Source organism: Antechinus flavipes, chromosome 6 (genome assembly GCF_016432865.1).
Source record: "Antechinus flavipes isolate AdamAnt ecotype Samford, QLD, Australia chromosome 6, AdamAnt_v2, whole genome shotgun sequence".
Taxonomy (NCBI): Eukaryota; Metazoa; Chordata; class Mammalia; order Dasyuromorphia; family Dasyuridae; genus Antechinus; species Antechinus flavipes.
In genome coordinates, this window is record NC_067403.1 from 250,281,604 (window position 1) to 250,296,133 (window position 14,530).

General features: G+C 36.9%; 1 protein-coding gene across 2 annotated transcripts; it reads left to right on the forward strand.

The window, feature by feature from the left end:
• Window positions 1–2,850: 2,850 nt before the first annotated feature.
• Window positions 2,851–11,390, forward strand: LOC127540489 (oocyte-secreted protein 3-like). 2 transcript variants are annotated; one of them, XM_051965208.1, is made up of 5 exons: window positions 2,851–2,958; window positions 6,375–6,553; window positions 8,811–8,917; window positions 10,256–10,429; window positions 11,032–11,390. In XM_051965208.1, the coding sequence occupies exons 1-5, from the start codon at window positions 2,886–2,888 to the stop codon at window positions 11,111–11,113; spliced, it is 615 nt and encodes a 204-aa protein (XP_051821168.1). In that variant the 5' UTR covers window positions 2,851–2,885; the 3' UTR covers window positions 11,114–11,390. The 2 variants fall into 2 exon arrangements, with proteins under 2 accessions (XP_051821168.1, XP_051821169.1); XM_051965209.1 differs by having other exon boundaries at window positions 11,035–11,390.
• Window positions 11,391–14,530: the final 3,140 nt, after the last annotated feature.

Sequence of the window (14,530 nt, forward strand, 5' to 3'; positions counted from 1 at the left end):
CAAAGAACAACTAGAGATCATTATTGATCACAAAATAGAAAATTTTGATTATATCAAATTGAAAAGTTTTTGTACAAACAAAACTAATGCAGATAAGATTAGAAGGGAATTGGGAAGCTGGGAAATCATTTTTTAAGAAAGGTTCTGATAAAGGCCTCATTTCCAAACTATATAGAGAATTGACTCTAATTTATAAGAAAATAAGCCATTCTCTAATTGATAAATGGTCAAAGGATATGAACAGACAATTCTCAGACAAAAAAATTGAAACTATTTTTAGTCATATGAAAAGATGCTCCAAGTCATTATTAATCAGAGAAATGCAAATTAAGACAACCCTGAGATACTGCTACACACCTGTCAGATTGACTAGAATGACAGGGAAAAATAATGATGAATGTTGGAGGGGATGTGGGAAAACAGGGACACTAATACATTGTTGATGGAATTGTGAACACATCCAGCCATTCTGGAGAGCAATTTGGAACTAGGCTCAAAAAATTATCAAACTGCGCTTCCCTTTTGATCCAGCAGTGTTTCTACTGTGCTTATACCCCAAAGAGATCTTAAAGAAGGGAAAGGGACCTGTATGTGCAAGTATGTTTGTGTCAGCCCTCTTTGTAGTGGCCAGAAACTGGAAACTGAGTGGCTGTCCATCAATTGGAGAATGGCTGAGTAAATTGTGGTCTATGAATGCTATGGAATATTATTGTTTGGTAAGAAATGATCAGCAGGAGGATTTCAGAAAGGCCTGGAGAGACTTACATGAACTGATGCTAAGGGAAACGAGCAGAACCAGGAGATCATTATATACTTCAACAACAATATTTTTGATCAATTCTGATGGACGTGGCCATCTCCAGCAATGAGATGAACCAAATCAGTTCCAATGGAGCAGTAATGAACTGAACCAGCTACACCCAGCGACTATGAACCACTACATAGAATTCCCAATCCATCTATTTTTGCCTGCCTGCACTTTTGATTTCTTTCACAGGCTAATTGTACAATATTTCAAAGTCTGATTCTTTTTATCCAGCAAAATGACTGTTTGGACATGTATACATATATTGTATTTAACTTATACTTCAACATATTTAACATGTATTGATCAACCTGCCATCTGGGGGAGGGGGCAGGGGGAAGGAGGAGAAAAGTTGGAATAAAAGGTCTTGCAATTGTCAGTGCTGAAAAATTACCCATACGTATATCTTGTAAATAAAAAGCTATAATAAAAAAATTATAATCAGTTCAGAAAATATAAAAGACATAGGCCCTCAAGACAATAAAATCCTAGATAATGAGTGGGTCAACAAATCATGGAAATAATTATTATATGAAAGAAAAATGATAATGATGAAACAATATGCCACAATGTCTAAGATATAGCTAAAGAAGTCTTCAGGTAAAAATGCTGTTATCAAAGCAGAAAAGAATGTGGCAATATTGATCATGTCTTAAAAAAGATAAAGTCAAGAAGTAAACTACAGAATCTTGATTAAATTTTTTCCTTTCCCTGAAAGGCATAGACAATGTTCTGAGAGTGCATGAGGAGAAGAATAGCATGGATTTTTTGCCCATCAGGTAATTAACTTAGGGGCTTCTGATATCAGTCATTATATAATCATCATTTCTAGGCCACAAACTCTGAATTCCATACTTTAAATTAATACAGAACAGTTTTATCCTCTAAATCCTGACAGGGGAGGGGTTGTAAGACAATGTAGAGCTATTTGGAGTGTTTTACAGACTTAGAAATAGTCTGTATTAACAGAATAGTTAATATTTCAGTTATTAGTCCAAATAGGCAGCTCCACTAATCCCATACTTTTGTTGGCTTAGCTACTTGTGTAGGATACAACTTTGCATGGATATGGAACAGAAAAAGCTAAAACCATGATGATGTCTGCCTTCATAAAGGGTCATATCAAGCCCCTCTCTTCTGAAATTTAGTCCTGGAACTGCTTGGAAAGAATTCCAAATGCTTCCTTTGGTTTCCACTTGGATTTCAACAATGTTGACTGGTTGTGAAGTTTTCAAATAAGTCCTTCAGCTTATCCTTTAGCTTATCCTTTAGCTTTTTACAGGCCTTATTTCTATTTTAGTCCCATCTGTTTCTTTACCAGAGATACAAGTTTCATTTCCATCCTTACTTTGTAGTCCTCCTACAACTCCGTAATGAAAGAAAAGGATCCAAGAATGACTATCAGGGGCCAAAATTCTAGGCCTGGCTCTTCTTAATCACTTCCAACTGTGATCTAAGAAACAGATTGAATTCTCTACGGTCAAAGTCAAGTTTCCAACAGTATCCAAGGGTATTGGTCCCTGATACATCCAGTAGGAATGCTCCATTTAGCCAACATCTTCATCCTGGGTCACTGTTCTATTGAGGTAATGAGTGCCATTGGTCACAGATCATTCTCCATGGAATCTACACTGAATTATTCTTTTTTCTGACAAGGATGATTGATGGTAAACATCAGAACATCTCTATTGTTAGTTTCTGTAACCAATTATCTTAATCCCATTATTTTCAGTCATCTCACATGTAAAATCTTAGGTCTCCTCAAAAAAGAGATTCAGAATTCACAATTAGGAACCTCATATGAACAACAGAGAGAATAGGGGACAGAAAGATGTCACAGAGTTTCCTACTCTTTGAAATAGGGAGAAATAGTTATTCGGCCCTTTAATGCTGAACACCTGATTTTATGTGGGAAGGTCTCTGTTCTTCAGGTACTAGAGATTTCCTTGAGTCAATGGAGGGAGATCATTGGAGACACCTGAATGGGATAATCAAGTATAAAATCACATGGACCATGAGTACTTTCCTCAACTTTCCATTTTTTGTTTAGGTCAATAGCTTTACTCTGAGATTTGATACAATGAAAGCCTTTCTGGGATTAGGAGTGCTGTGCCTTTTAGCTTGCTTGATTTGGGCTGATCAACAAGAACCAGGTAAAATGGATGAATTTTGTGTTGTTATTGTCTCTTTCTTAAACGAGTGGTTCATTGTTAAACTGTTAGTAATTAGGTGCATATCTATTTCAACTTAACGTAGGTTGTAGTAGTAAGACAACAAACTATCTTTAAAAATATTACCTACTCTGAAATTAAGTAGTTCTCTTTGGTTTTTGGTCTTTGCGAACTGGTAGTTTATTGAATCAGATGAAAAAATGTCCTTTATTTGCTATTCTTGTTCATGCAGATTGTTTAGGAAAGATTATTATTTCTCCCTGTTTCAAAGGGTAGGGGGATTCTGTGACATCTTTCTGTCCCCATTCTCTTTGTTGTAGGGGGATTCTGTGACATCTTTCTGTCCCCATTCTCTTTGTTGTTCATTTGAGGTTCCTAACTGTGAATATTGAATCTCTTTTTTTAAAAAAAAATTTTAATTACACCTTTTTATTTCCAAAATATATACACGAATAACTTTTTAACATTAATCTTTACAAAACTTCGTGTTCCAAATTTTTCTCTCCCATCCACCCCCTCCCCTAGATGACCATCCAATATGTTAAACATATTAAAATATGTTAAGTCCAACATAGGCAAATATATTTATACAATTATCATGCTGAAAAAGAAAAATGAGATCAAAAAGGAAAAAAATGAGAACAAAATGCAAGCAAATGAAAGAGTCAAAATGCTATGTTGTGATTCACACTCAGTTGAAGCCCTCTTTTTGAGGGAAAGACCTAAGATTTTACATGTGAGATGACTGAAAATGGAGTTAAGATCTTTGGTCACAGAATGCAGCCTACTCTATCCCTAAGATACTCACAGCTTCCTGTATTATGTCACTGTAGCTGAATTCTGTCTCCAAAAATTTCCTTTAATTCAAGGTTAAGTTCATTGTTTCTAATTAGTAGCTGAACCCTGCCCTTTGGTTGTCTTCTTACCTGCAATAAGACTTATTTATAGCCAGACAATTTAGATTTCTACTTTTCCTCTCCTTTACAATGAGTCCACCCAGCCTTCTTGATAATCCTACCATTCTTCTGTAAAACCCTGCTCCTCACTTAATTAAATCTTTCTGATTTTTACTCAGTCAATGAGAATCCAATTACTACACTGATTTTTTTTTCCCTTTTAACTTCTCATTGCCTTCTGTCCAGTCTATGTGTGTTCAATATTAGACCCCAAAGTTGGTTTAGTATTTTTCTAACTCCTATCTTTTCCCTTTTTCCTTCTTCAAATTAATCCTCATAGAAACACTGCTTTATCACTCAATTTTCAGCCTCAAAATGTTAAGCAGATCCCAATTACCCACCAATTATATGTAAACTATTCATCTTGTTATTTTCTAATCCTGATTCTGACTCATGCCTACTTTTTCTGCCTTGCCTGACTTCCTAAATAGGACTCATGGCCTAGGCTATATCCTGACTCTATACTCCTTTGATTCTGTTATATAGTTGAATGTTGTATCTTTCCAACCAGACTCTGACCCTTCTGAAAATAGGGGCTGTTGATCTCTGCTTTGTTCCTTTCTTTTCATAAATTGCTAGTGCCTATAGGAGTTTTGAAGAAATGCTTGTTTAATTGGAGTTGCCTATTTCTTGCAAGTATTGCTGTTTTAATTTTTCAAGTGACAAATATCTATTTTTCCCTCATATTGAATACATTTAAAAAAGATAGAAAATTTATCTTGTTATCTATACTCCATCAAAACAAATTCCCATATTGCGTGCCCTGAAAGTTTTCTTTTCTCCATTTTTAGTTTAGCTCTCCATTAGATGAGTATAGTATATTTCATTATTTTAGACTCATAGTTAGTGTTCTAACGTCTTTCTAGGTTTTCTTTTCTACAATGTCATTATAGAAATTATTCTCTTGATTCTGCATCACTTCATAAAGGTCTATGGCAAATGCTTTTGATTACCTTAATTGGTCAGCATCTTATATTTCACAGTAGCAATGTCCAACAAACCCATGATTCTCTCCTTCTTGGAGATTCTACTACGAGCACAGACAAAACCTTCATAGAGAAAAGTGGAAGCTAGAATCTGAGTTATTTGCCCACTATTGCTCTAGAATCCTGTATTTCTGCTACAGACATTTAGTAGCAATGTGAACTTGGACCTGGATTACTTACTTAATCTCCCTGAAGCTTAGTTTATTGAGTAAAATGGGAATAATTTGTAAAATATTTCATTAAAGCATCTTTATTTTTAAATTGCTTTCATTTTTTGTTGGAATCTTTACAAAGTGTAAAAGTCATTAGAGTTGATAGAGACAATAATTATCTAATTTAATATGATTGATCTGATCCTACAAGGAGAAGTTATGGGCCAGAAGAAACAAGGTACTAAGTGGAACTGAGAAACAATGCTTGTGTTCACACCTGTACTCACTGGAGTTCACATGTTTGAGAGATTTCAGGGTTTAGTATGAGAGATCCGAATTCACACCTCCCTTAATCCCTCCCTTGGAGTGGAGGGGTAAACCTTTGGGAGATGATATATACGAAGCAGACTCAGTTGGGAGTTCAGCCGAAAAGACTTGAGAGGGGAGCGTCAAGTCAGTTCAGGAGAACCCATCTCTCAGAGGCCCAACCAGATTCACTTCATCTCACACCATTGTGGTGTCTGGGCTCCTGCACTTCCCCCACTGAGATCAAGCTGGTCTGAAAGGCTCTCCAGAAAGCTAGCCGAGCCCCAAGTGAAGGAGGCAAGAGAGATTCATTGCCTTTTCCACCTGGCTGGCTGGAGGCTGAAGGACAAACCTTTGGATTTGGAGACATTCGGAGGGAGCTCTTGGAACTAAGCAGAAAGATAGGCCATAAAGAAAAAGTAACCAGGCTATTTTGGAAGGAGAAAATAAACATTTGCATTTTATCACCTGGCTGTGTTTTGAGGTGATTATTACTTTCAACTGCAACTGAGGCTGCCTCCAGAAAACCTCCCCGAGAAACCTGCACCCAGAAAGAACCATTACATTTTAAAGAAGAAAAACCACACAATTTTTAAACAACTTTTTTTCTCCCCAGAGATGCATCTTTTGTAACAAAGTTGGGAATGGGACAGAAAGCAGTTCAATATTATATGCCCAAGGTCTAACTCCATATTTCATAAAGAAGGGAATGAAGTTTATTTCTAATTGGGATCTTGTAGGTTGCATACATTGCAAGCTTTGTAGAACTATATAAATGAAATCTGATACTATCATTATTATTGACCAGTCTTTGGTTGCTTTTTGCTTTCTGTTAATTTCTGTTAATTTGGCTTTAGTTTTTTTTTTTTTTTTTTTGAACCATTGGTTAGAAGAAATCATTTTCTAGCCCATAATAGGTGCTAAAAAAAGTATTTGTCTGAACAATGTTCAATAAAAGATCTAAATGGATCTTTGATTTTTTTTTTTTTCCCCCTCAGTGACTGTGCAATGCACCCTTCTCATGTTCCGGGTGTTAGTGAAAAAAAATCTATTTGGATCTGGATCATTAGTGAGAGCTGAAGAACTAACACTTGGTTCAGGTTGTCGAGTTACCCAGGAGTTGCCAGATAAATTTGAGCTATTTTATTCTGTGACTGAGTGTGGGATTCACTCTCAGGTAAGAAGTGGCCTAGCTAGCCAATTCCTTGCAAATTGTTTCTATGCCTGTTTTCCATGATATATTGAAGAAAATAAATTGAATTTCCTACTAAATGATACTGTGAAGATCAGAGAGTCCATCTGGGAAGGAGATGGAAAGCCAGTGTCTTGCTATTTATTGAGAAGCTCTGTGGCCATAGGAAGAGGGATTTTTTTTTTTAAAAATTTGACAAGTTTATGCACTTTCAAGGGTAAGCTGGGAGAGATTTTGTGTGTGTGTGTGTGTGTGTGTGTGTGTACACGTGTACATGTATGTGTACGTACACGTGCCTGGGCTTCTGAGCTAGGCAGCACACTGGAAAGAGTATCTGACTTGGAGTCAGGAAAATCTGAATTTAAATATAGCTTCAGATACTAGCTCTTAGTCTGGGCAAGCAATAGAACTTCTATCTGCCTCAGTTTTTCCATAACTAAAATGGAGATAATCATAGCATCTATCAAACGAATATTTTACAAATCAATTACTAAGCCAACTAAGACTTTAAGGAAGTTAAATAATCCAGGTTCACATTGCTTATTAAATCTCTGTAGAAATAGAAAGTTGTAGGGCAATAGAGATCAGAGGGTTTTTTTTTTGTGTGTGTGAGAAACAAATGAGAATATTTTTTTCCTTTTGTCTTTATATTCCCATCTTCTAGCACAGCATCTGAAACTTAGTAGGTCTCAGATTGTATATCAGCTCAATAGAATGTTAGTACTTTGAGCAAACTGGGGGACCTCAAGGGTGTGTGTATGTGTGTGTCTTTCTAACAGATCCCTTCTAGACTTATTTTTGGCTCATCTAGCCAAATTAGGAAATCTGACTTATGCCGTGGTTAGGGCATCAAAGGCCAAAGGGAATCTAAGAATATTGATCTTCAGGGAGAACCTCTATTTGAAAGGTCTATTATTAAATGAAAGCTGAAGTTGCCTAGTAATCACTCCTTATAGCTTCCCTAATCATTACCTACACTAAAGTGTGACTTCCCCCTCTTAAAACAGAGGGGGGGAAATGCTTGCATTTAACTTAAAAATAAGAGGGAGTCTTTGAACCTTTTCGAACATTGGAACATCGAGGACAGGACTTATTGTATCGATTTCAGTTTGACAGACTTGAAAGGGGAAACGAGGTTAGGTGGCAAAAATACAGTTTGTAATAGTGGATCGAGGCCTTGATTAGATTGTGTGAATGGAGAAGAGGGGACAGATGGATGATGTCCTAAGAGAATCGATACTCCTTGGCAACAGAGAGGGTTTGGGAAAGGACAAATGCTCCAAAGGAGATACGGACTTTAACAGAAACAGAATTAAGAAGAATGGCTTTCTGAGAACTCAGGAATGTACTGGATAGGTTATTAATAGGGCATGATTTTAATGGAGAGATGGATAAAAGGCACTTGAAGTGGGTCTAGAATTTAGGAGACAGAACTAGAAACTTGGACACTAGACTTGATTGTATTGAAGGCCAAACTCACGTAAGCTGGTGTGATAACAGAAAAAGAGGGGTGGGGAAAGAATTTCCCTGTCTTACAGTTCTGGCCTGTAGTCATACAGGGATGATTTTTTTGGGGGTTGGGGTTAAGTGATTACAAGATATCAGAGATTCTGGATTTGGAAACATAAATAGGCAGATATGGAAAGAAAAAGCTATTGTTAACTGCATGATGGAGTAGATTATTTCCCTTATAAAATGAAGGGACTCGATTCAACAAGCATTTCTTAAGTCCCAGCCAGTGTGAGAATAGCTAGATGGGGGAGAGAAGCTGACAAGAACAGTACCACGAAGAAACCCTGTTTTTGTCAATTAGGTCAAATGTTAGTGATCAGGAAGAACTGAGAGGAAGTGAGTACGTTTGGTAACTAATACCTCGTTTAGTAATATCGGAAAAAGCAGCTCTGGATGAGTGATGGCGTAAAAGCCAGACTTCAAGGGGCCGAGAAAGCAGGAAAAAGTGAGAACCTGGAACCACAGATTTTATAGTGAGTGAAAGGCATGAGACAGGCAATTATATCTGGAAGGGGATGCTTAAATCAAGTGAAAGCTTTTTAAGGTTTGGGGGAATTTTAGGCTGTTTGATACATGAGCAAGAAGGAAACTATAGAGTGAAGAGGACAAATTATGGAGAAAAAGGGGTATTGTACATCAGGGGCATTTGGGATGAAAGAGTCAAAGGTGCAAGAAATAACATTTTGAAAGCCATCTAAATGGTTCTCCATTTTTTTTTTTTTTTTTTTAGGTTACGGAAACACATGTGATTTATAGCACGAATCTCCGTTATGTCGCATTATATCCTGGTTTTGGCCCTCGTTCACGTGATTTCCCCGTGTCCTGCAAAGTGTCCAAGTAAGTATCATAGTTGAGGTCTCTAATGTCAAATAATCTTCTTATTAAAAAGTCATCTTAGCTTTCCTCTTGCCTACTAGATGATGTTGCCCCTAAATATTAGAACTAACAGGGGAAAAGCAAGATATCACACGGAGGTCCTGGATTTGGAAATGGGCAGATTTGAGATAGAAAAACTATTGTTAGCTGCATGATTGAGTAGTTTATTTCCCTTGTAAAATATAGAGACTCGATTCGGTAAACGCTTATTAAGTCCCAGTGTGTAAGGTACTCTTGCTACCTAATGAAGATATAAAAAGGACTCTGAAATAAGCGCTGTTCTTGTAGAACTTGATTGCTACTTAGGGAAGTTGTCCTAGGGTCTCTTATATTTTATATTTATGTTTGGATACTCAGACCTTCTCTTTCACAGTTAACAAGTGGTGACCCATTATCCAATTTTCTCATCTAAGAGGACAAATTCCAGGGCTGAAGAAAACTGAAAGGAAGGCTGAAGGGTCAAATCATTCTTCCAAGGAATAGAACGGGACTATATTCCCAAGAATGTAATAATGCTTTGAAAAACTTAAAACTCTTCCAAACTTAGCCCCAATATACTTTTCTAGCCCTTATTTTTGATTATTTCCCTTCTCAATTTTCCTAATAAAATAGATCAGAAATTCTTCCCCTCTCTTACATGTAAAAACATAATATTTTTTGTTATATACATTCTTTTTTAAATTTCTCCTTTTGAATTGCATTGGGAGAGGGAAAAATCGGAACAAAAGGGGAAAAACAATGAGAAGGAGAAAAGGGGGGAGAAGTGAACATAGCATGCATTGATTAACATTGAGTCTCCATAGTTTTTTCTCTCTCTCTCTGCATGTGGATAGCATTTTCTATCCCAAGTTTTTTGGGATTGCCTTGGATCACTAAACCACTTGGAACCAAATCTATAGTACTTAATCATAGCACAATTCTACTTTTGCTGTGTACAATGTTTTCCCGATTATGCTTATTTCACTCAGCACCAAGAACAGAAATTCTCGCTGGTTCTCCCCACTGCATTGCACTTTTCATAACTCCTTCAACTCTATTCTTTCTAAGCTTTAATTTCCTTCACATTTCTGCTCAATTCCTAATTCCATAGGAATCTTTACTCAATATCTTCCAAAACTATCTTTTATATATTTTAGGTGAGCATTTCTACATAGGTGTGGTTCAGGTAGTAAAACAAGATGATTGAAGTCAGAAATGGTTTTGGTTTTGTCTTTTATCCCTAGAATGGACATAATAGGCACTCAAGGTATCCTTATGGGTTGATCATAATCTTGGAGGAACCCATTTTCCTATTTCTAGGGGACTACAATTCTCTGATTCAGAAGAAGATGATACGTTTCTACCACAAAGCAAAAGAAGAGGTACCGTGAAAATGTGGGCTTCTGTGGGCCCCTCCCGTCGGACTCCGGAACTCCAGGAAATGCTGAAAAAACAGAACAAAGAAGGCCTTTTAATACAACAGAATGAATCTTGGTAAGGATGTTAACCTCTCGAGGAGACCCTGGGCCAGTGGGTCACTGTAGACAACTCTGTAGCTTTAGGAATATTTTTTTTTTCCCCAAGGAGTCTGCCAAGCTTGTTCAGGGTAGGGGAGACAAGAAGCAGATTACAATACTCGATAGAATTGGTTTTGAAGCTAGAGTTCATATCTTGTTCTGATGCTAGTTGGTTCTATAATCCTGGGTAAGTCATCTATCTTAAGATTCTAAACAACTTCTACAAGTTGGGTAGCAGGTACTGACTTGTGTTGTAGAAGGAGCTTTTTTATATAGGTATTCCCTATAGTTGAATGTATGGCTATATATTCAACCTTAAGGCAAGAAAAAAATCTATATCTATATTTATATAGATATAAGGAATATCATGTAGAATAATTGCCTGCCAGAGAAGACATAATAAGAAGGGAAGGTTAATCCTATGGTAGAGAGAGAGTTGGGGGCCAGAAGCACACATAGATGGGGATGGGAGAGACTTTTCCACTATTGGGATTAAAGTAGGGGAAAATATCCTGTTCTCTTGCTTCATTAAATCGGCCAATGGCAGAATCTGTTTCTTATTCCTATTCCCTTGCATAGCAGCGCGGCCTCCTCCTCCACCTTGACTCAGAGCTCTCCAGTTTGCCACCTTTTCCATGGAGATACTGGACTTGCATCTTGAGAGACTACTGAAGGGGCAGCCAAGGCTTTGTGAGCCTCACAACTCTGGTTCTGAACTTCAGAAGCTGGCATTGCCTAAGCTCTCCCTGCTGAGTTTTTGGTCCTTTTAAAATTTTTTTTTAAGGAATAAATCTCCCTAGCATTGCTCTTATTTTATGATTCCTGTACAGAAGGGGACTGTGTGGGTTTTAAATTTTAATGTTCATGTCTCATTTTTAATCTGTTACTAATAATATTAATTTGTGCTACTAAATAAAAGCTTCCTTGATTAAAAAATACATGCTGCTTTTATTTTGTACCTCTGGAAAAGGGAAGAAAGGTCAGCTTTCCTGGCTCCCAACATGCCCTAATAGTATACTGGCTTCTGCCTTGCGCTTGGTGATCTGTGGGAGCAGCAGCCATCAGTAACAACGACTCTCTGTTCCGGGCTGGGAATCTTGACTTCTGCTGCTGAGGGAATCTATCAAGGGAATATCTGGATGATCTAACTGTGTCTTTGTTTGTCCTGTGACTTTGCTGCAAAGAAATAATTCTCATTTTTTCCTTTTATCGTCTTTAGTCCCAAACAAGAGTGGGATGTATATGAAGAATGGAGTCCCTGGTGTGGCCAACAGCTCATAAATATAACAGATTTCCTGTATCTTTAGGAAAGGAGTGACAAACTTCATTTTTGTTTTTATTAATTATATTTATTTAGGAACAGTGTCTACTTCAGTTAACTATAGTATGAAAAAGAAAGTTAGAAATGCTAGGGAAATAAAAGGGATCCCATGAATCCCATTCTATTTTCATTAATATTCACCATTAAATCACAAGTATTCTGTGTATAGTTTTCTCTCCTTGTGCTTAGTTTGGCTAATTTTTTTTCCCTATGCTTTTTCAGGGTGGGAGATAGGGAAAAGCTTAAAAGGGAGGAATGAAAGTGGGCTTTGTTTTATGGACCTTTTGACTGGTCTATCTTGCCACTATAAAAGCTAAGAATACTACTATTCTATAATCCTATTATCACTTGCTTAAAGTGGGCATTATTTGTGGCCCTCTAGAGAGTGGAAAATTTACTTTTGAGTTGAACTATTGTGTAGCTGCAACTTTCATAGAAGATGGATTGGATTTCAATCCTGAAACTTTGGTAATTTCTTTAATAAACATATGATTGGCTGACTTCATTAAATAATATAAAAAAGTTGCTCATTCTGTCTTTTGACCATATTCTTTTTGCTGTTCAGATTCTATGTTGTCTTCTGTCCTAAGTTCAAATTCCTTCCTTTCCCCAACATTATAGCTTTTTAGCGTTGCCCTTATAGCTTACTTTTCCTTTCTTCACAAGCTCTTAAATCTAGTCACCAGGAAGAATGCATTTTTAGTAAGAACCCTTTGTTCACCACATTTCCATTTAAATGAGGTAACCCCTAGTTAATTTGAAGAATTAAAAAAAGCAATTGATTTCTCAAGAAATTTGCATTTTATTTGGGTTTGTGTGGGGATACTATTCAGAAAGTAATTCTGATGGGTCATGAAGGCTGTAACGATTCAGTAAGACCTTATATAAGATGTGGCCCTTGTGTAGAGTTTAAATAGAAAGCTAGAGTTTGAGAAGCAGGAGAGGTGGAGTTCAATGCAAGAATGATAGAAGCAAGAGATTTGTCTTGATTTGATGCCATTTTGTTTTATGTTTCATTTTGTTACCCAAAGTTATCTCTGTAATAAGGTGAGGACTTGAGTGGTATAGTTTAATAGGGTAGTAAACATAATTTCAGAAAAGGCTGCAGTAAAGAGAAATAAAAAAAGGAGATAGGCAAGAAAAATTGTGCTCAAAGGCACCATAGCTACAAAATTTATAGAATTGCTTACTATATATGTGCCTAATGACATGGCATCCAGGTGCTTAAAGGAAAAGCTAATTGGTTTGGAGGAAAAATAGAGAAATGAAACTATCACTTTAGGGAATTTGTATGTTTCCTTTTTATACCATAACAAATACAAAAAAATTCAGGCCTTCAAATGAATTTTTGAAAATTTAGATAATATGCGAATGGTAGGTGTAAGACAGAAACTGAAGTATTGATACAAATTAAATTGTTCTCTGGGGTAGGCAGGGAGAAAACTTGGAGAGAAATTTAGTTCTGTGGTCCTACCCTTTGGAGATAATCCAGTCAAAAATCCAATTTATGTCAGGTCCCTGAGGCTAAATTTTCCCTATAAAACAACTTCTGTTCATGTCTTTACTACTGCCTTTCTTTAAGACAATCTACCAAGCACTCTGCCCCATGATGTCTTTCTCCTTAACCCCCCTCCCAGTGCCATGTGGTATATCCCCTAATTTCACTATGCTTCTCACCTCCCCCTTCTCCTTATAATTAACTCCTTTAGGGTGCTTAATACCTCTCAGGATTTAGGCTGCCAGCTAAGGGCACGTCCCAACCTCATGGAGTGTTCCCTTGCTACTGGCTAAATGTGGGTTCCCCTGAGGAACTTGCCTTTATATGCTCATTCACTCTATTTCATATTTATCAACCCTGGTGTCTATTGTATCCCTTCATTTTGTCCATAACCTCTTCCCTAAATAAACCTGCCCTTTGCCAAAGAGAATGGCCATTGTGAATTCAGGAGGCAACATTATTGCCTCCCATCATCGTCTGATATCTGTATCATCTACATCCCTATGAATCTCTGATGATTATTAAATAGGAACAAAATGGCATTCATATACCTAAGTTTTATGTGACATATATACAAAAAAAATCACGATATGGGATTAAAGACTCAAAACAGGCAAAACAAAAATCCACATGATTACCATATTACCATACAAGTTATATTTTCTTAAGGACCCTTAACATAAAAGCATTAAAATCTAATTGGATTATCAACATTTAGTCAAGAAGCTATTAGTGCTTATTATGTGCTAAGCTCAAAGAAAAGCAATAAAAAAAGGTGTGCCCTTAAGGATCTCACAATCTAATAAGAGATAATAAGCAAGCAAACATACAGAAAAGCTACATGCAGGATAAATGGGAAATAAATAACATGTTAGTAACACAATAAATGCTCGCTCTGGCAATAAAAAGCAAATTAAGGGAATGGAGATGGAGATGGAGATGGAGAAAATGATGACTTTTGGGCAGTCTTGTGCCACAATGCTACACAATCAATTCCAAAGTTCTTCAAAGAGCTCTTGAGAGTGTTCTTGTATTGCTGCTTCTGACCACGGTGTCAGTGCTTGACTTGGGTGAGTTCTCCATAAAACGTGCTTAAGTAAGCATATGTTTGGCACTTAAACAATGTGGCCAGCCCACTGGAGTCATGCTTTCTGCAGAAAAATTGGGCATTTTAGTTTGAGAATAAACCCATATCTGGTACTTTCTCCTGCCCAAGGATCTTCAGGACCTTTTTCAAACAATTTAAATGGAAGTGATTC